We start from the raw sequence: 26,785 nt of genomic DNA, 5'->3' as shown, positions 1-26,785 counted from the left end.
GGGAATAATCACCTCCTTATCCCTGCTAGAAAAATTCCTATATATCATTGACAATACACCATGAGCTACTCTTGCAGCTCGTCTGCACTGCTCAGAGAACTTCATATCTGCCTGCACCACCACCCCCAGGTCCCTTTCATTCTCTACCACTGTCAGTGTAGTACCACAGAGTTGATACGTTGCTCTGGGGTTGCTGTTTCCCATATGTAGTACTTTACATTTGTCAATGTTAAACTTCATTTGCCACCTCGAAGCCCATCTGCTCAACCTTTCCAAATCCTGTTGCAGCAGCATAGTGTCAGTAGTGTCCTTGACAACCCTGCCAACCTTCGTATCGTCTGCAAACTTGGACATTAAGCCTGATATACCATCATCAATATCATTTATAAATACAGAAAACAATAAAGGCCCCAATACTGAACCCTGAGGGACTCCACTAATAACATTAGTCCACGATGAGCAGTGTCCATTGATTACCACTCTCTGTCTTCTCCCCCTCAACCACCCCTTTATCCATAGCAGCAACTTGCCTCCAATGCCACACTGCTCCAATTTGTGCAGCAGTCTTCCATGTGCAACAGTATCAAAAGCCTTTCTAAGATCCAAGTATATAATATCAAAGTTATTCCCTGCATCCAGTTCTTTTGTGACTGCATCATAGTATCCAATCAAATTGGTCAGGCAAGACTTCCCCTTAACAAAACCATGCTGTGTCCTAGCTATAACTGAAGTCTTGTCTAGATGATCCTGCAGTGCTTCTTTCACCAGTGCCTCCATTAATTTTCCGGGAACAGAAGTTAAACTCACAGGTCTATAATTACTTGTGTCAGCCTTTGATCCCCCTTTGTGAATTGGGGTCACATTTGCACATCTCCAGTCAATGGGTACCTCCCCTGAGTCCAAGGAAGCTCTCATAATTATGGCTAAGGGTTTGCTTACCTCCTTTGCTGCCTCCTTTAATATAACTGGATAGATCCCATCCACCCCAGGTGCCTTTCTTGTGTTTATCTTCAACAATTTCTCCTCCACTTTGCTCTCAGTTATTACAAGATTCTCTAGCTTACTGCTAGAGTTGAATACACCTCTGGCATTCCCCTCGCTGAATAACTCCTCATGTGTGAATGTCGATGCAAAATATTCATTTAGTTTGTTAGCTACCCGAGCAGGGTCATCAACAGTTGACCCATCGATCTCAAGTGGACCAATCTGATTCATCCCCTTCCTTCTAGAGTTTACATAAGTAAAGAACTCTTTGCTGTTTTTCTTCGCATCCCTTGCCAAGGATCTCTCGTAATCTGCCTTCGCCTGCCTAACCTCCTTTGTAACTTGGTTACAGATCAACTTGTATCTATCATAGGCGTCCGTGTCACGTGTTAATTTGTATGTATCCCATGCATTTTTCTTCTCTGCCATATGCCTTATTAGTTCATCTGACAACCATTTAGGCCTAAACCTTGAACAATATTTCTTAGTTGGTATGTAAAGCCTAGTAGCTTCCACAATAAGTTCTTTGAATGCTTCCCATTTTGAATTTGCTGTTGGCAATATCATCAGTTGATCCCACTGTATAGAATTTAAATACTGTCTCAGTCCATTGTAGTCGCCTTTACGAAAGCAATACCCCTTCCCTTTACCCCTAATGGTAGTTACCTCTTTGAGTAACTCCCACTTCAGCACACTGTGATCACTGCCACCAAGTGGTTCATTTATCTGCAGATTCTTAATGCATGAAGAATCACTACTGATAATCAAATCAAGAGTATTACTCCCTCTAGTTGCCTCCCGAACATGCTGATGTAGAAAACAATCATCCAATAAATCCACAAAAGCCTTGCTACTGTGTGAGTGACCAGCCCCCAAATTCCAGTCAATATCTGGGAAATTAAAATCCCCCATTATAAGACTCTCTGATTTACTGGCCCACTCTATTTCTCCGAACAGTTTCTTATTATACTCATCAGAGTCATTAGGCCTATAGCACACTCCTACTCTCAATTTTGATCTCCCAATGCTTATGTCACACCAAACTGACTCGACACTGCACTGTCCAGCGATGTCGACTGGCTTCACTTCCTTGGATTTTATGTGTTTTTTAACTAATAGCATAACCCCTCCTCCCTTCCTATCCTGTCTATCCTTTCTGTAGACATTGTACTCCCCAAATTCCAGTTCTGCATTTCTTATATCTGTGTGACACCACGTCTCTGAAATCCCCACAATATCTGCCTTTGATGTTTTGAGCAATACCTCAAATTCATCAAATTTATTTACTAAACTCCTAGCATTGGTGTACACACAAGTATACATGCACCTGTTCTTTTTCTTAGCTACCCTAACACAACCCATGTGTTTACTTGTACCCCAGTGATTCCCAGCAGTCTCTGAAATATCCTGCATCTTATTTTCCAGGCTGCGGCTCATTCCAATAGAAGCAGTGCAAGAATCACTTTCACCTCTGCCAGTGGCTACTGTTAATCTATTAGTCCTTGTATCCCCCCAATCTAGCAGTTTTCCGACCCACCTAACATTGCCTCGATAGCATCAGCAAACATTCTTGCACCCTTTCTATTTAAGTGTATCCCATCCCTGTAGAAGCAGTCTCTCCTGTTAACAAGTACAGACCAGGCTGAAAAAAATTCTACCCCTTGAGCCCTGCACAATCTTTCCAGGGCCGAATTGATTGACAGGGCTCTTGTGGGTTGGTCACTCACTCACTAGCAGGACTTTTGTGGATTTATTGGATGACTTTTCTACAGCAACATGTTCAAGAGGCAACTAGAGGGAGTAATACTCTTGATCTGATTATCAGCAGTGATTATTCATGCACCAAGAATTTGTAGAGAAAGGAACGATGTGGGAATGTACTGATGTGGGAATTTCTTAAAGATGTAACTACTGCCAAGGCTAAAGGGAAGGGCTTTTGCTTTCATAAAGGTGATTACAGGGGTCTCAGACAGTTTTTAAATTCTGTACGGTGGGATCAGATGACGATGTTATCAACGTTGAATTCTAAATGGGAAGCCTTTGTGGACTTAATTTTGGAGGCTACTAGGCTTTTTATTCTACCTAAGAAATACGGTTCAAGGTTGAGGCCTAAATGGAGGTCAGATGAATTATGAGGCTTGTGGCACAGAAGAAAAATGTATGGGATGCATATAAAGTATCAGGTGACACAGAAGCCTACGGCAGATATTAACTAGTCTGTAATCAAATCACAAAGGAAGTTAGGCAGGCAAAGGCAGATTATGAGAAATCTTTTGCAAAGGATGCAAAGAAAAACAGCAGAGAGTTCTTTACTTATGTAAACTCTAGAAGGAAAGGGATGAACCACTTAACATAGATGGGTTGACTATTGATGATCATGCTCAGGTAGCTGATAAACTGAATGAGTAATTTGCATATACATTCATACATGAGGAGTTATTCAATGAAGGAAGTTCCAGAAGTTTATCAAACTCTAACAGGGAGCTAAGTGATTTTGTAAAAACTGAGAGCAAAGTGGAGCAGAAATTGATGAAGTTAAACATAAAAAAGGCTCCTGGGGTGGATGGGATCTATCCAGTTATATTAAAGGAAGCAGCAAAAGAAGTAAGCAAATCCTTAGCCATAATTATGAGGGCTTCCTGGGACTCAGGGGAGGCCCCCATGGACTGGAGGTGTGCAAATGTATCGCCAATTAACATGGGGTTAAAACGGTGACACAAGTAAGTATAGACCTGTTAGTTTAACCTGTATTCCGGGGAAAATAATGGAATCACTGGTTAAAGAAGCAAGGATTGTCTAGACAAGTCTGCAGTAATAGTTAAGACACAGCTTGGGTTTGTTAAAGGGAGGTCTTATCTGACCAATTTGATTGGATACTATGATGTGGTCAGAAAGGAACTGAATGCTAAAAATAATTTTGATATCATATACTTGGATTTCAGGAAAGCTTTTGATGCTGTTGTGCATGGAAGACTACTATACAAATTGGAGCAGAATGGTATTAAGAGTAAGTTGCTACAATGGACAAAGGGATGGTTGAGTGGGAAACGACAGAGAGTGGTGGTAATCAATGGACGCTGCTCTTCGTGGACAAATGTTATTAGTGGAGTTCACCAGGGTTTGGTGTTGGGCCCATTGTTGTTTTATATATTTATCAATGATATTGATGAAGGTATATCAGGTTTAATGTCCAAGTTTGCAGATGATACAAAGTTTGGCAGGGTTGTTGACAGTAAAGACAGTATGCTACTCCAACTGGATTTAGATAAGTTGGGCAAATGGGCTGAGAAGTGGCAACTGAAGCTTAACATTGACAAATGCAAAGTACTGCATATGGGTAAAAGTAACCAAAGAGAAATGTACCAACTATGTGGTACTGCACTTAGGGAAGTGGAAAGTGAAAAAGATCTGGGAGTAATTATGCAGTCAAATATAAAATTTGCTGAACAGTGCAGACTGGCTTCCAGGGCAGGTAATGGAGTCCTGTCAATGATATATATGAATTTTGCTAGCAGGGACAGGGAGGTGATTATCCTGTTATACAAGGCAATGATCAGGCCACACCTAGAGTACTGCGTACAGGTCTGGAGGCCTCATTTTAGGAAAGATGTAGAATTGCTAGAACGAGTACAAAGAAGGGCAACAAGACTGGTCAGGGGAACAAAGGGGTGCTCTTATCAAGAAAGGCTTAAGTTCTGCAAATTGCTGCACCTGGAGAGTAGGCATCTGCAAGGTGATCTGATTGAGGTGTATAAGGCCTTGAATAGGTTGAGCAAGCTGAATGCTAATGGGATTCTTCCTCTTGCTCAGATTAAGAACCTGAGGGGGTACTGTTTCAAATTGAGGAAAGACAGTTGTTGAATAGATATGCAGTAATTTGCTTGTAGCCAGCTTGTAGTTGGTTGGTGGAATGGACTTCTATCTTTGTTGTCGAAGTTGATAGCCTAAATAAATTTAAGGCTGAGCTAGACAGGCATTTGGAACGAATGGAGGGATGAAATGGGAGTGGTTTTTTTTTTTTTTTTTTTTTGGCTGTGCTGCATAAGCTTGCTTTCTTGCATCGTATGCCTCTACTAATACTAATTTTATTCCATGGTTGGGAAGATTTTTACAGAATGAGCAGTCATTTGGAAGAAAAGTAATGCTCAGAGGGAAAGATAAAACCCAGTTTTTAGATGCAGAGGAAGCAATGTTTGTGATGTGCTTATGCCAAGAGAGAGGGAGATTAGCAGCCACGATAATGCCTAACAGAGATATGGGATCTTGTCTACAAATCTGTCATTGAAGATTTGTAGACAAGATGCATCTGTCAATGCATCTAAAATCTTAATAAGGCCAGGGCGGTTATTACTAAAAGTTGTTTAAATGGTGCATGGAAGAAAATATGCCTATGGCACGTAAAAGGCTTCAAAGGATTTGAAAAAGACGAATCATATGAAGAGGTTACAGATAAGATTATAAAGGTTGCAGCGCTGCTTTAGTTGGAGGTTGATGCCAAAGATGCGGAGGAGTTAATAGAGGAAGAAGAGAAGGAATTATCTAACGAAGAACTTATTGACTTGCAGGCTGCAGTAGTGAAAGAAGAAAATGCTGACGAAGCTCAAGATGAACCAAATGAGGAGTCAAGACACTTCATTACCAGAGAGATGGCAATGGCATTTCATGAAATTGCATCGGCAATGGCAAGGTTTGAGAAGCTGGATCCTGACAGCGAACGATTCTCAAAAGTTAACAGAAGGGTGAATGATATGCTTGCTTTCTAGAAAGAAATCTGCGACGAAAAGAAAAAAGCCATCGTCCAGTCATCCATTAATATGTTCTTTCTTAAGGTTGAGTGGCTGACCCTTTATAAATCTCCACAGCCTTCAACCTCTGCAGCAGCATAATTATCAGCTAAAGACATCACTTCTTGCAACGATGCTTGAGAGGTAAAACTTACTAACATTATGCCTGTCTCCTCTCTTTTTTTGTAATTTTGTTTAATTGCACGCTTTTGTAATTTTTCCTGCGCATGAGATAAAACATTGAATAAATACAATAAATAATTCTATTCACACGTTCGTCGAACATTTCTTTTTTGATTCAATCGATTCAGCGAGCACAGTTGCGGTTGCTGCACAAGCATGGGGAAAATTCCAACTTACGTAATATTTGACTTACGTAGCATTTCGTGGAACGCAGCCCTTACTTAAGTTGGGGAGTTCCTATATATGGTATTAAAACAGCTTTGTCCATTCAGTTCCTTTTTGACTACCTTATAATAAGTAATCAGATTGATCAGAAAGATCTCTATTAGATTGAGTAGACCGAGTGCTCTTCAGTTGTGAAAAATCTGTTTTTATATTAAAATTAAAAACCACACAACAATAAAAATAAAATCTCTTCTGGTATTTTTAGACACGTATTTTATCACATGCTTTCCCTATTAGCAAGTGAAATGTAAATCGAAAAACGGTTGCTTGAAGAACTGGATGTCAGCCATTCTCTTGATAACACAAACCAGAGAGTGTATCAATTGGAAGCGTTGGCATAAAACATTGAACTAATGCACTTTAATAATTTTTGCAAGAGATACTGCTTATTTTGAATTCAATTTTTTTTTTTTTAACGTGTGCATATAATTATTGAGAACAGATTTAGTATTAGTGTTAGCCATATAAATTATAAATAATGCTTTACTGTATATATGAGGCACCTCTGTAGCCAGGTGGGCAGGAGCAGCAGTGCGTCCAGTCTAATCAAGAATCAACACGCTTCTTGATTAGACTGGGGTTCGAGTCTGTGAACACCAAATACGGAGGATGAAGAAAGGTCAGGGAAGACCACCGCATATCCCCGGAGCAATATGGCCTTAGTTGCTAATGCTCCTAAAAAAAAAAAAAAAAAAAAACAACAAATTGTATATATGAATATTTAGTTTGTATACGTATGCCAGTATACAAGTCCTATTGTGGCTAAAAAGGTAAAATATGGATAAAAAAAAAGGTAAAATATGGATAAAGACTATTATAACATAAGATAACAAAATATAATATGAATAAATGCAAAATAAATAAACTAAAATTATAGGGATAAAATAATACAGATTCCAATTCTCAAATCACAGATTCCACTTAGTTTCAAATCCCACAGAGTCCACAGTGAAGAGTCATTATAAGAGACCCCTGTTTAGTAAACCAGAATGCACGAAGTCCACAACAAAACATTTCCAGTGATTCGTTGCTACTCTCCCCAGTGATGGGAAACAGACATATCCTCTTTGAGGAGTATAAAATTAGGCTCCTGTCAGGTGAATTGCCCTTGGATTTGTTGCAGCACACACACAGTCATGAATGGCAAAAATTATGGCCTGACATTGCAGGAAGACTGCATCGGCACTACTGGCTGCTGTCTATGTTAAACACATTATTATATTCTCGTGACTTTTAAGTTGAAAGTGTGGTATTAAGCAGAGTTATTTGATTTTCTTGGTGATCACCTCGTTGACAGAGTTGGTAACTGAATTTTAACATTCAGAAATGTAAAGTACTGCTTATGGGTAGCAGTAACCCCTGAGAAATGCACCAACTGGGTGGTGTTACACTGAAGGTAGCGGAGAATGAAAGAGATGTGGGTGTAATTGTGCAGTCAGATATGAAGTTTTCTGAACAGACAGGATGCCAGAATAGGTCATGGGGTCTTGTCAATGGTATACAGGAATTTTGCGAGCGGGGATTATCCATTTGTATAAGGCAATGGTTAGGACACACCTTGAGTACTGTAGACAGGTCTGGAAACCTCATTTTAGGAAGAATGTTGAGTTGCTAGAATGAGTAAACTTTTGTGTTGTCATACAAGAGAAGGGCATCAAGACTGGTTAAGGGAACAAAGGGTTGCTCTTATGAAGAAAGGCTTAAGTTCTGCAAATTGCAGCTTCTGGAGACTAGGCTCCTGCAAGGCAATCTGACTGAGGTGTATAAGGCCTTGAATGGATTGAGCAGGTTCAATGCTGATGGGATTCTTCCTCTTGCTCAGATTACAAACTTGAGGGGCCATAGATTCAAAGTGAGGAAAGATAGTTGTAGAATAGATGTGCAGAAATTTTGCTTTAGCCAATGGGTAGTTGATTGCTGGAACAGATTTCCATCTGTTGTTGTAGAAGTTGATAGCTTAAATAAATTCAAGGCAGAAGTAGACAAACATTTGGAATGAATGGATCCGTGAAATGGGATTTTTTTTTGGCTGAAGCTGTATAAGCTTGCTTTCTTGTATCATATGCCTCTGCTTTTGCTAAAGAGTTTCCATTCTATTTTTTTTTTTTTTTTTAATGAATATATTTAGATGTCCTGATGCCTCTCAAAGATGAAGAGGAGTATGGAGTTCGTGAGTTAATCAGCTTGATTGCTGATTGGTTGGTTTTACCTATGTTCAATAATCCTTTTAGTATATATTTTTAGCTTGGAACTCTAGTGATTTTGTTTTGAATAGTTTTTGTTTCTTTTTGGTAATGTTCTCTTTGAGGACAATTGAGATTTTCGGGATATGTACTCTTTGTTAAGAATGATGCTCCCACCACTGTTGTTTACCTTCCTGTTGAGGTTGAGCATTTTATTTATTCTACTCTTAGGTTTTGTTGAGGAAGCTGTTGTTCTGGTTTTTGTAGGTCCTATTAATTATCTGCACGATTTCTAAGAAGATATTCTTTCTAGTGTGTGTGTGTGTGTGTGGTTCTGGCATACTTCTGAAGGAACAGCCTGGATTCCGATGTCTCAACCTGTGAGAATCAAGTCCAATTCCTTACAATCACTTGGAAGGAAGCTTTCTGGTACCTGCCCTCACCACAAGACACATGATCTGACTTGGGCCTGAATGAAGAGTAGCTCTTGAAGATGTGAAAAGAATTATAGGGCTAGTAGTTAAAAATTTGGAAGGGGGAACCAGTGAGAGTACAGAGGAGAAAGAAAGATGGAGAAGTTAAAATTTGGGATTTTAACTTCCCAGATATTGACTGTAACTTGTGGGTGGGTCACTCGCACACTAGCAAGACTTTTGTGGATTTATTGGATGATTGTTTTCTGCAGCAGCACATTAGAAAGGCAACCAGAGAGAGAGTAATACTCTTGATCTGGTTATTAGCAGTGATTATTTATGCCTTGAGGATTTGCAGATAAAGGAACCACTAGGTGGCTGTGATCACAGTCACCTGATTTAGGAAGGATATAGAGTTGCTAGAACAGAAAACAAGTACAGAGATGGGCAACGAGATTGGTGGAAGGAACAAAGGCGTGCCATTACCAAGAGAGGCTTAAGTTTTGCAAGTTGCAGCATCTGGAGACTAGGCACCTGCGAGGTGATCTGATTGACGTGTATAAGGCCTTCAGTGGTTTGAGCAGGCTGAATGCCGATAGGATACTTCTGCTTGCTCAGATTAAGAACCTGAGTAGGCATAGATTCAAATTGAGGAAAGACAGTTGTAGAATAGATGTGCGAAAGTTTACCTTTAGCCAGCGGGTAGTTGATTGTTGGAGCAAACTCCTATCTGTTATTGTGGAAGTTTGATAGCTTAAATAAATTTAAGGCTGAACTAGACAAACATTTAGAATGAATGGATCTCTGAAATGGGAATGCTTTTTTTTTTTTGGCTGATTCTGTATAAGCTTGCTTTCTTCCATCATATTCCTCGACTAATACTCCTGCCCACTGTGGTTTCCCCCGCAAATCTTATGGCAATTTTCCTGTGTTCAGAAACCCATCCTATTTCTTCAGTTTAGACTGTTTAGGATGACCAGATTTTCAGTGATAAAAAGCAGGACATGAATAGGAGAATCTGGGACATAACCGAACAGCTTGAAAAAACTTGGGACCACATGTTGTTTTGTATTTTTGTAAGTTAAACATGCATAAAGGCAAAATGAACGAATATTGCATATTTCAATAAGGTTTTTTATAATTTTAAAGCTATAAGATACAAATATTCTGCATGACAAACTGAACAATATTGTTTTTTACAAAAAATAAATATTAAGCTTTTACCGGCTCTCATAATAATTATCATCTGTAATTGGTGACGCAACACACTCACAAAATAAAATATGAAATGATTTCATTTACATCTGTCTGCTATGACAAAAGTGATCCAAACAAAAATGCTTTGTTTTTAACTATTCACTTGATTTTGTTTTAGAACTAGCAGTGGCTATGGAATACTTGTTTGAAGAGTGAATTTCTTACAATAGATTTTTATTTTCCAGGCAGAAAGAATGGAAATTGCAGCATGAAGTATGTCTCAACTTCTATGATGGTTTTTTCACTAGATATATCCAGTCTGTTTTTTTTTTTTTTGTCTGTTTACGAACAATTTCTTTCAACTGGTGTATTGCTTTCAGTAAATGACAGTGCAAATTCAACTATGAGTTTAATGTTATCACATTGAATGCCTTCATTTTCAAAATGTGGAAATAATGAAATCCATTTTCTATGACCTTGGAATCTTTATGCCCATTTTTTTTATAAATAAAAAAAAAAAAAATTAAATATAATGTTTCCATATACTATAAAAACCGCCTCCAGAATTTTTTAAAATTAATTTAAATTATTCAAGCTTACGTAAATTTAAATATTCCTCAGTTTTAACTTTCATTAAGGCATTTTGGTGTGACTAGATTGATTATTACAGCCACTCCCTGACTTCCATAAGGATTGCATTTCACTGAACTCTACGTAAGTTGGAATTTCCCTAAATGGTTATGCAGCACTTCCAAATTTGATTGAAGCAAAAAAGAAATGTTCGATGAACATGTAAATAGGATTATTTATTCAATTTTTTTATCTCATGCGCAGGAAAAATTACAAAAGGGTACAAAATTACAAAAATTTCAAAATTATAAAATTACAAAAATAGAGAGGAGACAGACATAACATCAGCAAGTTTTACCTTTCGAGCATCGTTGCCAGAATTAACTCTCCAGCTGGTAAGCACGGCACTGCGGAAGTTGAGGACTGTGGAGATTTAGAAGGGATTTTTTCCAACACATCACAAAATTTCTCTGGAGCATTGGGAAATACTTTAATGTTTTGGAAACCAGCGCAATGCTTGAACCTATTAAACCACCCGTTGCTTGCCATGAACTTGGGTTGGGGTTTGCTGTACTTATCGTTAATATATGTAGGCCCGACGTAGCCGAGTGGTCAGGAGCGAGAGTGCATAGCACGCGTTCCTTGAGTGGACCAGGGTTGAAGCCCGTGACTACTAAATACGATAAATATTTTCATTGACGATTTATTGTAAACTCTACTAACTTGGTTGTCATGCCAGAGTATAAACAGAAAATTTATTTATTTATCTTCAGAAATATTTCTTGCTTTTGCTTGAATGGCCATTGGACTCAAGGGCACTTGCTTCTGAATCTGATTTTCCATCCATATTATTAATAGCTTTTCCATCTCCAATATAGCACCTTAACGCCCTTTTGTGATCACTGTTGATCTTAAATACATTGATCCTTTAACATGTTCTTTTATACATGCACTGCCCCTTAAAATAGCATTTGAAGCAGTTAGATAGATGACAAACTTTGTCCTGCTTTGTACTTAATCAATCATCTTCATTTCTAAATCAATTTTTTTGTTTCGTTTCCTAGCACTGCCAGCACTTGTACTTTCCGTTGGTCCCTTTCCCTTCACCATTGTAATAAGTAAATATGAACGAAGCGAAGATTCTGAAAATTTGTTTATGTTTTTTATATGATTGAAGATTTCAGTGAAGGGGAACTCATTTAACCATAATACTGTAACATAAAAACCCACAGAATTCCAGTTATTGGTATTATTGCAAATGCAATAAGATCGAGTTTGCTACCTGTTTATATTGTGCTAACAGAAATTATTGATTGTGCTAACAAAAAAGCTCAATAAACCAGAAAATGCAAATTGTTTTTATTGTTTTATGGTAGTGACCTCCAGAAATGTGTTTTTTAAAAATATCACCAAAGTGTTCAAAATTGATTCTTATAATGGAACATATGATAACGATGAAAGTGTAGTGCAATTTCCATTATAAAAATGACCTTTTAGAGATATAAATAGCTTAGTTGTATAGCGAAAAATTTTAACTTTCGAGGTCTTGGGAACGAATTACAAAAAAAAAAAAAAAAAAAAAAAAAAAACCCCAATGTGTTATTGGGTTCACATTATATTTTCACAATACCTCATTTATTCCTACAGGATGCAAAATACGTTTCCATGATTTTTTTTTAAGTGTGCACCGGCTGGCAAAAACTTATGTAAAGTTGAATTTCCGTTTTTTTTTTTTTTTTTTTTTATGTGAACCCCAAACATGAGAGGTATTAGAACCTATAGCACTTAGTACTGTGCTTGGGTTTGAGGTTAAGAAGACGAAAGAAGATATTTGTTGACATTGGACTTGAACTTCTGTAGATTGTAATTTTCAAGAAATACGTATGAAGGAAGGTTGTTCAGAAAACGGCAGTTGAATGAATAAATGAGGAAGATGAAAAGTTGGTTCTGTGGGTTTGAAGTTGGACAGTAAATGGATGTTGGCTAGTGGCTGCACGTGTTCGGACTGTTTTGAAAGAGAGAGCAGGAACTATAGAAGCCAATCCAGAAGAACAGTGCCCATGGAAGTATCTGTAGAAGAGGCATGCAGCAGAAACAGTGTGTCTATGAGAAAGCGAGTGGAGAGACTCTGTTAGAGATGAATCATTAATTAACCTAACTGCCCTCTTCTGAATGGAATCAAGAAGCCTGAGAGAGGTTTTGGGGGCACCACCCCAGATGTGGGAACAATATTCCATGGCAGGGCGGATTTGTGATTTATACAGAATGAGCAGCTGTTTGGAAGAAAAGTAACGCCAAGAGCGAAAGAGAAAACCAAGTTTTTTAGATGCAGAGGAAGAAATATTTGTAATGTGCTTGTGCCAAGAGAGATTAGAAGTCAGGGTAATCCCCAAAAGAGATATATCATTTTGCTTAGAAATCTGAGTGTCACTAAAGATAAGCATAGGAGCAGAAGAATCCTTTTTGCAAGATATAAAACAAGACTGAGTTTTAGAAGGGTTGAAATCAACTAAGTTGTCTTTGCCCCACTGGAGAATTACCTGAAGGTCGGCATTTAAGGAATTGGTAGCAGATTTTCGAGATGTTGAAGCTGATTGAGCAGGACAAGGTTTCTCAAAATGGAAAGTTGAATGCAATGTGCTATCATCGGCAAAACTATGGATAGGATTTCCAGTCAATGGAAGAAGGTCATTGATATACAAGAGGAAAAGAGTGGGGGAAAGAACTGAACCTTGGGGGACACCGGCATTAGTGGAGAAGTTAGAAGACAGAGAGCCATCTACCATCACCCTCAGTGAGCGATCAGAGAGAAAACTGGATAACCAATTACTAAAAACAGTTGGCAAACCATAAGATGGAAGCTTGTTTAGAAGACCTTTATGCCAAACACAATCAAAAGCCTTTGAGATGTCAAGAGCAACTACTTGTGTTTCACCGAACCTTTCCATTGAATTAGTCCATAAATGGGTAACATAAGCCAGAATATCTCCAGTGGATCGACACTGACGGAATCCAAACTGGTGAACGTTGATCAGACGGAAGGTTTCTAGGTATTTTAAGAGTTGGCGGTTAATTGATTTCTCCATTACTTTAGAAAGAGTAGAAGTAATTGCAATGGGACAATAATTGGATGGGAGGGATTTGTCACCCTTTTTAGGAACTGGCTGGATACGAGCAAATTTCCAAGCAGAAGGAAAAACACCTTTGGAATAAGAAAGTGAAAAAAAGGCGGCAAAGAATAGGAGTAAGTTCAGGAGCACAGGTTTTGAGAACAAGTGGAGAAATACTATCAGGACCTGGAGCTTTCTTAGCATCAAGATTCATCAAAATCCTTCTGATATCCTTTTGACGGAAGACCTCAGGAGGCATTGAATGGAGCGTGTTGGGAATGTGGGAGGTGTTTTACCAAGATCATTAATACATGTGCTGGAAGAAAAATGGGATACTAGCAGGTCAGCTTTATCCTTGGCTGAAGTGACAACAGAACCATCTGATTTGGACAGAGGTGGGAGCAAAGATGGGCAAAAGTTGCGGCCAATAGCTTTGGCAAGAGACCAGAATGCTCGGCTACCATTAGGGCAAGAAGCAAGTTTTCTACTTAGCCTGTTCAAACTCTAGTTTGGACTGATTAATAACTGCTTTACAACTGTTTGCGAGCTAAGGCAGAAAATGAAACTGAAGAATTAGAAACAAGCCAATTACGATATGCAACATTCTTCTCGTGGACAGCCTTAGCAAATTTATTGGAAAACCAAGGTTTAGATAAAGGAGGAGATTTTAAAGTGGAGTGTGGGATAAGGGATTCCATTCCTGCAAGAATAATTTCACTGACACGATCTGAGCAAACATTGACATCAGAAGTTTTGAAACAGTAATCCGACCAAGCAAAAGAAGAAAAGAAGTCTCGCAGGTCATCCCATTTTGCATTCTTGTAATGCCAAACAACACGTGGTTGGGAATAGCCATGAGATAAAGGTTCCATTGGAGAAGAGACAATCACCAAGTTGTGATCTGAAGTGCCTAAAGGACCTCTCACTTCGACCGTGTACTTAGAAGGGTTGTATGTGAGAAAAAGATCAAGCGTATTGGCTGTATGATCAGGATTTTCCGGTATTCTTGTAGGTAAATGAACAATCTGTGCTAGGTCATTAGTAATTGCAAAAGCCTCAGCATCTCGACCTGCTGGGTCGATGTGACTAGAAAACGGAAGCCAGCTGGAGTTGTGAGCATTAAAATCACCAAGGAAAATTACTTCACTGTTAGGAAAGTTGGACTGGAGAAAGTCAAGTTGCAAAGAGAAGAAGTCAAAGAGCTCCAAGTGATTAGTGGAGTTGGGAGAACGGTAGAGACAACAAATGAATTTGACACAATGAGGTAGAGAGATTTTAAGTCAGAGAAGATCAAAGAGAGGAGATTCCAAATTGCCAAGTCTCTGACAGGGAATATCAGAACGGACATATGCACAAGTAGCACCTTTGAGGCGAAAGGAATCATACAGCGAATAATTTGGGCATCTGAGATGAGCAGTAGATGAATCAACCGATAACTGAGATTCTCTCAAAAAAAGTACATGGGGTTTGGCAGACTGCAAGTGGAAATGGATATCGTTGAGATTATAATTAAGACCACGTATATTTGAGAAATGAATTAGGAAGTCCTTGGGAGGTTTAGATCTTTTCGCAGACAAGCTTGCCCTATTAGTTTGACAATTCATGGTGTATTCAATAGTAAGAAAAAGTAGGTGGGACATTCTGTATGAAGTAATGAAATTTTTGGATATGGGTGTACATGTGGTAAGAATATACCCAGATCCTTGACATAACGTGGCCTTGACAATGCGCCCCGCATACACACTACTCGGACTCCCTCCAGTCACTATCTGGCAGAGTAGAGGTAGCAAGATTATACACTAGCTGATCCGGAAGCTTACTAGAGAGTTACCAGTAGGTTCAGTCCGGTGTACTAACTAGCGGCCGGCCTGCGAACACCGTTTTAGAGCTGTACCCTCGAAATGTAAGGAATATTGGAGCTCGCCACGACGTTCATCATAACCTCAAAAGTCATCAATCATACTGCATGATGGAAGAGATAGGGAAGGGTTGACCGGAACTTAGCTCTAGACTCTAAACATGGGTTCCACCACTTCAAGCCTCCAATAAGCAAAGTGGTGGTATTTCACTGGTTGATGAGAGTCATCTACCACCTAGTACTGCCTGGTAACATAGAGGGGCGGCATTCCTGCATGTGGAGTGGTCACCACACCTCGACCCCTGCTTACGTTGGTTCACACCTGGGTGGTCACCTACCATGTAATTGTGCATGGAGGTTATACCCAGGATTACTAACAGTCCCACCATCGTGAAGGTGCAAGCAGAGGATTTGGCTGTCACAGACCGTCCGGAATTCGCCGAAATTGGGTCCACTTGACTTGAGTGTCATCCGAATATCAGTTCCATCAGCGTTTTAGACTCCCAGGTAGCAAGTACAGCTTGTCTGGCATATCTGAGAGAATGTCTGTGACAACCTCAAGGACGTTTGTTGTTGTTTGTTATTTGGTTTTTAGGAGCATTAGCAACTAAGGCCATATTTCTCCAGGATATGCGGTGGTCATTCCCTGACCTTTCCGCATCCTCCGTATTTAGTGGTGACGGGCTCGAACCCCAGTCTAATCAAGAAGTGTGTGCTACGCACTGCTGCTCCTTCCCACCTGGCTACGGAGGCGCCTAGAATTTCCGTATGTCAAGTATTGCGTAAGCTGGGGAGTGACTGTATACCAGTGTTTTAATTTCAGCTCATTTTTTAATTTCCCCACAAATAAATTTATGAATGCTTTGCACTTCATCAAGTAAATTATTTTCGTCAATAGAAATATTTGGATTATTACTCTTCAAGTGTTGGTGGAATTTCTTAAAACCAGTTCCCAAGCGAGAGGTTTGAGTTCCTGGTAATTAGAGGGCCATCTTTTAATATATTCTATCCAAGTCACAAAGAAGACTTTGAAGGATTTGTAAGTCTTCAACATTAATGTGTCCTCTCTCACTCATTTCAAGAAGAATATTTTTAGTTGCATTTGTTAAAAATTTTTTTTAATTTATGGGTTTGTAATTTTTCAATGAAGCTGTCAATTACCATCATAATTGCTGGATTTCTCTATCTCCAAAATGGTAACATTGAATAGTTTAAGTTGACTTTGAAAGAAATTAAGCCAAAAATATGAGAGTAGATTGTCAAAAAAAGTTTTGCTCAGCGTTGAAATTTTTCTAAGGGCATAAAATAACATTCTGTGTTATATAGGTCAGTAAACTTTTCCATGCATGTAAGTAATGTTAGTCATCTCATTTTGGAGTGTGCTTGCAAATTTGTATATTCAAAACTGACTGATTCAGAAAACTCTTTCACATATTTCAGTCCTTACTGTGTATGTGTGAAAAAACTGAAAAAATCTTATTCACAATGACTTCATTGTCAATTGGAAGGCAGTCAGAGGCTGTTTTATTTGAATTACATGGACAATACAATTCACACCAATGCCATTCCTCTTTAGAATGCGAGTTCCTTTTTCTGTTAGAACCTTCGAAATTTTTATTTACATTTTCACGTGATAATGCTATTACTTTTTTCATTCATGCACCATTTTTCCAAAATTTCAACAACATATTTTTTGATTATTTCGGAAGATTGACTTGAGAGATTTGTGAACTCCAAAACCCTAATTTTGATTCCTTGATATGCATCAAAAAATCGTATTATTAAAGAAACAAGTTTAAGATTAAATCTAAGATTTCATCCACATAAAATCTAAGGAAGTACATCCAATTGATGTTAGTAGATAATGCAATTTCGAGTCTGTTTGGTGTGACATAAGCACTGGGAAAGGAAAAATGAGAGTAGGTGTGTGTTATAGGCCTAATGAATCTGATGAGTATAATGAGCAATTGTGCAGAGAAATAGTGGGCCAGTAAATCAGTGTCTTATAATGAGGGATTTTAATTTCTCAGAGATTGACTGGAATTTGTGGTTTGGTCACTCACACATTAGCAAGACTTTTGTGGATTTATTGGATGATTATTTTCTACAGCAGCATGTTCGGGAGGCAACCAGAGGGAGTAATACTCTTGATCTGATTATCAGTAGTGATTCTTCATGCATTAATCTGCAGATAAAGGAACCACTAGGTGGCAGTGATCACATTGTGCTGAAGTGGTTACCTCTTTACTCAAAGAGGTAACCACCATCAGGGGTAAAGGGAAGGTTTTTTGCTTTTGTAAAGGTGACTGTGGTGGTCTGAGACAGTATTTAAATTCTGTATGGTGGGACCAACTGATGATGTTACCAACAGCAAATTCAAAATGGGAAGCATTCAAAGAAATAATCTTGGAAGCTACTAAGCTTTTCATACCAACTAAGAAATATTTTTCAAGATTTAGGCCTAAATGGATGTCAGATGAACTAATTATACATGTGACAGAGAAGAAAAATGCATGGAATACATATAAATTAACAGGTGACACGGAAGCCTATGATAGATATAAGCTGGTCTGTAACCAAGTCACAACGGAGGTTAAGGCAGATTACAAGAAATGTTTGGCAAAAGATGCAAAGAAAAACAGCAAAGAGTTCTTTACTTATGTAAACTCTACAAGGAAGGGATGAATCAGATTGGTCCACTTGATATCGATGATTCAACTGTTGATGATCCTGCTCAGGTAGTTAACAAACTAAATGAATATTTTGCATCTACATTCACACATGAGGAGAATGCCAGAGGTGTATTAAACTCTGGCAGTAAGCTAGATAATCTTGTAATAACTGAGAGTAAAGTGGAGGAGGATAAACTTTAAGAAAGGCACCTGGGGTGAATGGAATCTATCCAGTTATATTAAATGAGGCAGCAAAGGAAGTAAGCAAACCCTTAGCCATAATTAGGACAGCTTCCTTGGACTCAGGGGAGGTACCCATGTACTGGATATGTGCAAATGTGACCCAATCCCACAAAGGAGGATCAATGGGAGACAGAGGTAATTACAGACCTGTTAGTTTAACATTTTGTTCCAGGGAAATTAATGGAGGCACTGGTTAAAGAAGCATTGCAGGATCATCTAAACAAGACTTCAATTATAGCTCGGACCATCTTTTAATATAATTTAATATAATTTGATTGATACTATGATGTAGTCACAAAAGAACTGGATGCAAAGAATAATTTTGATATCATATATTTGGATCTTAGAAAGGCTTTTGATACTGTTGCACATGGAAGACTGCTGCACAAATTGAAGCAATGTGGCATTGGAGGCAAATTGCTGCTATGGATAAAGGGATGGTTGAGTGGGAGAGGACAGAGAGTGACAATCAATGGACACTGCTCTTCATGGACTGATGTTATTAGTGGAGTCCCTCAGGGTTCAGTGTTGGGTCCATTTTTGTTTTCTGTATTCATTAATGATATTAATGATGGTATATCAGGCTTAATGTCCAAGTTTGCAGACGATAAGAAGGTCAGCAGGGTTGTTAATGATACTAATGACTGTACGCTACTCCAGCTGGATCTAGACAAGTTGGGCAAATGGGGTGAGAAGTGGCAACTGAAGTTTAACCTTGACAAATGCAAAGTACTGCATATGAGTAGCAGTAACCCCAGAGTAACGTACCAACTGGGTGGTACTACACCCAGGGTAGTGGAGAATGAAAAATACTGCGGGGTAATTGTGCAGACAGATATCAAGTTTTCTGAGCAGTGCAGACGATCTGCAAGAGTAGCTCATAGTGTCTTGTCAATGATATACAGGAATTTTTCTAGCAGGGATAAGGAAGTGATTATCCCCTTGTATAAGGCCATGGTCAGGCTACACCTTGAGTACTGTATACTTGTCTGGAAGCCTCATTTTAAGAAGGATGTAGTGCTGTTGGAACGAGTACAGAGAAGGGTAACAAGATTAGTGACACTATGCTGCTGCAACAGGATCTGGAAAGGTTGAGCAGATGGGCTGAGAGGTGGCAAATGAAGTTTAAAATTGACAATTGTAAAGTACTACACATGGGAAACAGCAACCCCAGAGCAACGTATCAACTCTGTGGTACTACACTGACAGTGGTAGAGAATGAAAGGGACTTGGGGGTGGTTGTGCAGGCAGATATGAAGTTCTCTGAGCAGTGCAGACGGGCTGCAAGAGTAGCTCATGGAGTATTGTCAATGATATACAGGAATTTTTCCAGCAGGGATAAGGAGGTGATTATTCCATTGTATAAGGCGATGGTCAGGCCACACCTAGAGTACTGTATACAGGTCTGGAGGCCTCATTTCAAGAAGGATGTAGAGCTGCTGGAACGAGTACAGAGAAGGGCAACAAGATTAGTGAATGGAACAAAGGGGTGCTCTTACGAAGGAAGGCTTAAGTTTTGCAAATTACAGTGTCTGGAGACTAGGCACCTGTGAGGTGATGTGATTGAGGTGTATAAAATCTTGTATGGTTTGAGCATGCTCAAGCTGATGGGATTCTTCCTCTTGCTCAGAATAATTGTCTGAGAGGGCATAAATTCAAATTGAGGAAAGACAGTTGTCGGATAGATGTGCTGAAGTTTGCCTTTAGCCAACGGGTGGTTGATTGCTGTAACAAACTTCCATCTGTTATTGTAGAAGTTGATAGCTTAAACTGATTCAAGGCAGAAATAGACAAACATTTGGCATGATTGGATGAGTGAAACGAGAAGACAGTGTATGTTTTTTTCTTGGCTGATGCTATATAAGTTTGCTTTCTTGCATCATGTGCCCTTGCTAATGCTAGATCTAAAAAGAATACCACGATTGGCCGAATCAATCATGATAGATACAAAATATGCATTTTCTAATTCTTTTATGATTTGATTCACCACAAAAGGTATAAGAACATTTTTTACAATAGCTTCTGTTTTAGTACGAGCAGATGCAGACTTTTTACAATATAAATTTTTTTATAAGAGATGATAAGCAGTCCACTGATCTGAAATTTTGGTTGCGGGCAACACTATGAAATGTGAAGATACCTTCTGCAGCAGAAAGCTGTAAGTGCCCATCCTTTGGAATCATAGGAAAAATGAATATTGTTGTTTATTGACAACAGTTTAGAACCATGCAACTTTTGCAGTTCTTTAACTTTAAATAATCCTCTATATGGTTGTCCTCCATGTCCAATGAAAAATACACCATTGCACATAAAGAACTCAACTTTTCCTTCATGCTTGCTTTTTTTTTTTTTTTTAATAAAATGAAATTCCTTTTGTAAATTTACATGAAACACTTCCTTTTGCCCATGGGTAATTAATAAAAATTACTTTTTACTTTATTCACTTCAGTTATTAACATATAGATCACACTTTGGCTGCATTTTTAGTTGTCACTGAAAGGTAAAGTACACTACACGAACGATACTCTTGTACTAGTATCTTACATGCGCTGGCACACTATGGCCACAGATGCCGATAGTGTGCCATAGTGTGCCAGCACATGTAAGATACTAGCACACTATGGCCACAGATGCCGATGTGCCTAATAAATCCCCAAACAAACATACAAACAAATCCCACATCTACTATAGTAATGAGAAACTGATGTGGTAAGTCTCACAAGATAAGTTATAAGTAATAGGGTCTAAATAATGTAACACACATTCAAACAAAGAAGTTGTTCGAGGTGAGTATTTTGTAAGAAGAAAGTTGAAATGGATGTCTATTAATCTCAAGATAATTTTTTTTTTGGGATGGTCCAGAACTCACATAATGTCAAAATTACCTGCATTACTTCTAATTGGAACATTCTGAGAAGCAGTTTTATTCCTTGGTATGTGCCATGCAGCTGGTAAGCATTTGCAACAGTTGGTGACAATGTAGCAAAAACAGACCATTTTATCCATGCCTTGCAGCAGTCTCCCCCAAATCCAATGAAAATTTTATTATAGATAACATTTCAGTTATCTTAGGTGAATTTGACTAATATTATGTGATTACATTTAAATATATTCAATAAAATTGCTGATTTTGATATTTTGTGTAAGAGAAATGAGTAATCTGGGAGAAATAGATGAAGTTCTTTGGGACAGCGGGATGTTAAGTCGAAATCGGGGTCTGTCCAGGGATTTCCGCCACATCTGGTCACTCTAGACTAGTTAGGCTTGAAAAAGTCCACTCGACAGTCTTCCTGTGTAACTAGTACTTAGTACTGTGCATGGGTTGAAGGTGAAGATGAAAGAAGATACTTGTTGACATTAGATTCGGATTTCTGTAGATTGAATATAGGAAGAAGAAAAGTTGGTTCTGCGAGTTTGAAGTTGGACAGTAAAAGGATGTTGTTAGAAAATCAAAATATTATATGTAAAATAAAACACTTGACAAATATGTATGAAATTTGAAAATGTGTCTTTAATAAAAGATACAAGATATGGATTGTGAGCGTTTAATTGGTTTCAGATATTTCCAAGATATTTGCCATTCTAGAGACGTTTAAGTGCTGCTTTGAGCCGAGCTCTATACTATGTATGGTGATTTTTGTTCAGGTGTATCACTATGAATATGAACATTAAACAGTTTGGTATAGCTGAATTTCTATTTCTGTTGAGGATTCTGATAGACTATATTATGTTTTCGTGTAATTATTTTTTTGCTTATGTTTTTTTTTTGCATATTTATTTAATATTAATTTAGGTTCCTGGAAACTTCCATGTATCTACTCATGCAGCTTCCAACCAGCCTGACAGCATTGACATGGCTCATGTTATACATGAAGTTAGCTTTGGAGCACAAATGGTAAATGATCTAAAATTTGACTTTGGTATGATAATGCAGATCTTGGTCAAAGTAGATGTCATGTAATATTGTGTCCCAAAGGATACTGCCAAATTTTGGCATCATATCAGTATTGTTTTCAGTCTGATTTTCTTTCACTGCTTATGTTGATTTAATTGATTGGTTAAACTATAGTTATTGCGTAATACTTTAAAATATATGATATTTTATTTCTTCATGTACTTCATACTTAGCAACCGGTGAGCTGCTCTTTCTCCTTCAAAGCTAGTAACTGATGTAGTCGATTTTAGATGGCTATGGTTAAATTTTTTCACATCTCTTTTTAACACTTTTTTGCTATTGAAATAAAGGAAGTTGCATAGTGTTGCATTTTCCAACAACTTAATTTGTTGGTACAGATAATTCTCAACTTTACGAGTTAATTCGTTCCTAGTATGCGCTTGGGAATTCATTTCCCATAGACAGTATGAATCAGAACTGTAATACTCAATACGTTCTACGTTGATAATAATATTTGTAAAATAATAAGAGGAGTATACCTCAATATAGTACGTAGAACACTTCCGTATGATACCCTCCAGAAATTAAAACGGAAAAAACAGAAAAAATCGACAACTTACTGTACATTAGAGTAAAATATAAATAATTAAAAAAACAATTTAACACAAATCAAATCAATTTAAAACAATTAAAAATCAAATTAACGCATTTAAAAGAATCTAACGAAAATATTCAAAACGATTTTTCATCCTGAAGCTGACAACACTTTTCGACCATCTAATTTTTTAATTTATCGCGAAGCTTCCTAACCTGGGAAAGGTATTTTTGTTTATTCGAATATCGAGATTTTAAGGCAAGCTTAACAATATTACGCGATGTCGCCACTGTTAGTTGTTTTATGCCTGAAATTTTTTGATTTAAATTAACCCTGGCAAACTTCGGAACGGTGTTGTTTTGAAGGCAATATTTTAGAAAAGAAATATGGTAACTTTGGGCCGAGTACCTTAGTGTAGATTTAATGTAATTTTGAACCAAGCCATTCAAAAAATCTCCCATAACTGTGTGTATCGATTGTTTACTACTGGAGAGACAGAAAGTGAATGAAATAGTCAATAAGAGTTTACAAAATGAATTAGATAGTATGAATCAGAGCTGTAATACTCAATACGTTCTACGTTGATAATAATATTTGTAAAATAATAAGAGGAGTATACCTCAATATAGTACGTAGAACAGTTCCGTGTGATACCCTCCAGAAATTAAAACGGAAAAAACCGAAAAAATCAACAACTTACCGGTACATTAGAGTAAAATATAAATAATTAAAAATCCAATTTAAAACAATTAAAAATCAAATTAATGCAATTAAAAGAATCTAACGAAAATATTCACAACGATTTTCCTTCCTGAAGCTGACAACGCTTTTCGATCGTCAGACCGGAAAATCATTTTGAATATTTTAGTTAGATTCTTTTAATTGCGTTAATTTGATTTTTAATTGTTTTAAATTGATTTGATTTGTGTTAAATTGGATTATTAATTATTTATATTTTACTCTAATGTACCGGTAAGTTGTTGATTTTTTCGGTTTTTTCCGTTTTAATTTCTGGAGGTATCGTACGGAAGTGTTCTATGTATTATATTGAGGTATACTCCTCTTATTATTTTACAAATATTTCCCATAGACATAATGTTAAAAATAGGGGTTATGTTATCAACAATGAAATTAGTTAGCTAATTAGTTTATGTTTAAACAATGAGTGATTCATGCAAAGAAATGAAAACGTAGCCTGTAAAATCAAGCAAATTATAATAATAGAGAAATTAATTATGACTTACAAATGTTAAAGAATGTTTATTCTTCATTACCATCATCGACTACATGCACACTCATTGATCACTCATTATTGGCTCAGCACTCATTGGTTTGTTGCATAAGGAGTCGTCTTCTTCAGAAATGCTTCAAGAGGCGTTTGTTTACAAGATAATCTTCTCTTTATTATAAATTTTACGATTGCATATGCATAAGCATTTTTTAATGGCACACACAAATTGCAACTAACACGATTTACGTGGAGTAAAAAGTTTACGAAGCTTTAAAAAAAAAACAGGAATGAAGAGAAGATTCTGAAAATTTATTTGTTTTTTATACAATTGAAGATTTCAGTAAATGGCAAACACATTTCACCATAATAAAGTAAAAACCCATAGTATTCCAGCTATCGGTATTATCGCAAATGCAATAAGATTGAGTTTACTACCCATTTATAATTGCTTGCAGTAACAGAAAAGCCCAATAGACTGGAAAGTGCAAATTGTTTTTATTGTTTTATGGTAGTGACTTCCAGAAACGTGCTTTAGGAAAATATCACAAAGGCGTTCAAAATTGATTCTTATAACGGAACATATGATAATGCTGAAAGTGTAGTGCATTTTAATGATTTGAATTGGTAACTAATACAATTTACAAATCACGCTCGTGACCTTAAGGCCATTTAAAGGTCACGAGACACAAGGAGATAAAAATACGGTTGAAAATGAAATTTTAGAGAGATAAGTAGCTTAGTTATACAGTGAAATCTTGAACTTCCGGGATCTTGAAACAAATTACCAAAAAACAATGTGTTATTGGGTTCACATTACGATGTTTTCACGATACGGTGGTGTCTCTGGAACTGATTAATATCGTAAAGTGGAGTACACTGTATTGTATAGCTATGCACGGGGAATTGGATGTAGTATTTCTGAATGTTTAACATTCATTTTTTGCAATTAATGTTCATATTTTCGATTTTGTTGATACTTTATACTTGGGGTAAAAAAAACTCCTAAATCCGGGAACTCGTAAAGCGAGAACTGCCTGTAAATACCTTTTTATTCATTATCTTAAATTTGGATTAAAAGAGGGAGGAATGTTGAATAATTGCAAAATTTGGGTAAGGTGTTGAATTATTTTTGGTATATGAATAATGTGTTTGCATAAAATAAGGTTTGGAAAGCACCATGTCAGTGTCTTATAATTTTTAAAAGCAACTGCCTTTATTTAGTACATTGCTAATTTGATTGAAGTACAGTCAGTCCTCGTATAACACGTGTTTACACTACACGAATTCGATCATATACGATTTATAAATAGGAGAACGATTTCATATATAACACGAACCGAATTCGCTTATGTACGATTCGCCTTTGTGTTTACAAGAAATGGCAGTCGAACACGGAATCACCACAACTGAAAGAAACACGATAGGAATGAAGAGAAGATTCTGAAAATGTATTTATGTTTTTTCTATCAGTGAAGGGGAAACATATTTCACCATAATAATGTAAAATTCCAGCTATCGATATTATCACAAATGCAATTAGATCGAGTTTACTACCAGTTTATAACAGATTCCACTAGCAGGAACGCAACTGGAAATTGTTTTTATTGTTTTATGGCAGTAACCCCCAGAAATGTGCTTTAGTAAAATGTGAGCTAGTGAAGTGTTAATAGAGTTGTCTCTGCCTTTACGGTGTTGTTTATTCAGTTGCTACACGCTCACAGCTTTGCTTATATATATCAAGCGTGCCTCCTCATTTTGTAATTGTGCTTTATTCCTTAAAAATGAGTAAAAAAAGGTGTGAAAAGGAAGCGTCCTGGTGAAGACACTACAGATTTAGAGAGAAAAAGAAAAGCAATATCGATAAACAGAGGCAGACTGGGTCAAAAATTCTTACCCGGGAAAATTTGTAGTGGCCCCATACTAGCGTTTATGGCCAAAATCACACCGGCCTCCGACCCACTGCGGTTTCCCTGGTAAATCTTATGGCCAGTCCTCCTCTGTCGATAGAGAAAAACATGAAATTGTGAAACACTTTGAGCGAAATGAAAAACCATGTGATATTGCACGTGCTACAGGCCTAAATGAGGCAATGCCGAGAATTACAAAGAATGCAGAGAAAATAAAAACTTTCATAGCAAGAACAACTCAGTGTAATTAAAATCCATTAGATTAAGACACAAAGAATTGGAAGAGATTGAACAGCTGTCATCTGTTTGGATAGAAAGTCAAACAAAAAACAAGTTTGCTTACGATAGAAGCAAAAGCATTAGCAATATTTTATTACGTAATAGTCGTAATAAAATACTTAAGTATTTTATTACGATAATTTATTGTGTTTGGTAATGTTTTGGTTACAAATGTGTGTTCAATTTTGGGTGGTCGGCTAACCCTATTTTCCCCTTAGGGCTTGTTGTTTATATTGCACAGTTTTGCATTGTACGAGGGTTTCTAGAAACACAACTATCGTGTATACGAGGACTGACTGTATTTACTAATCTCTAGACTTGAAAATGTAACTAATAAATTTTTCATATCAACATTCAGCATAAAAATCGCTTTCATTATTGTTACCATGAAACTTTGTTATTTGGGGAAGCCATATAAAATTATCTTATTTGACTATCTGAGTTATCTTATTTATC

The 26,785-nt window shown here is 37.4% G+C and overlaps 1 protein-coding gene across 2 annotated transcripts in view; it reads left to right on the top strand.

The window, feature by feature from the left end:
• The window catches only part of LOC150085673 (endoplasmic reticulum-Golgi intermediate compartment protein 1-like), a 285,607-nt gene that overhangs the window by 127,461 nt on the left and 131,361 nt on the right, over nt 1-26,785 (top strand). For both annotated transcript variants that reach the window (XM_090374181.1, XM_090374180.1), the window contains exon 5: nt 22,216-22,317. In XM_090374181.1, the coding sequence (XP_090230307.1) occupies nt 22,216-22,317 (102 nt within the window). The remainder of the gene's footprint in view (nt 1-22,215; nt 22,318-26,785) is intronic.

The sequence above is a fragment of the Mastigoproctus giganteus genome, chromosome 5 (genome assembly GCF_048544385.1).
Source record: "Mastigoproctus giganteus isolate SK-2022 chromosome 5, ASM4854438v1, whole genome shotgun sequence".
In the NCBI taxonomy this organism is placed as follows: Eukaryota; Metazoa; Arthropoda; class Arachnida; order Uropygi; family Thelyphonidae; genus Mastigoproctus; species Mastigoproctus giganteus.
Note: the sequence above shows the minus strand (reverse complement) of the source record. Positions and strands in the feature narration are given on the sequence as shown.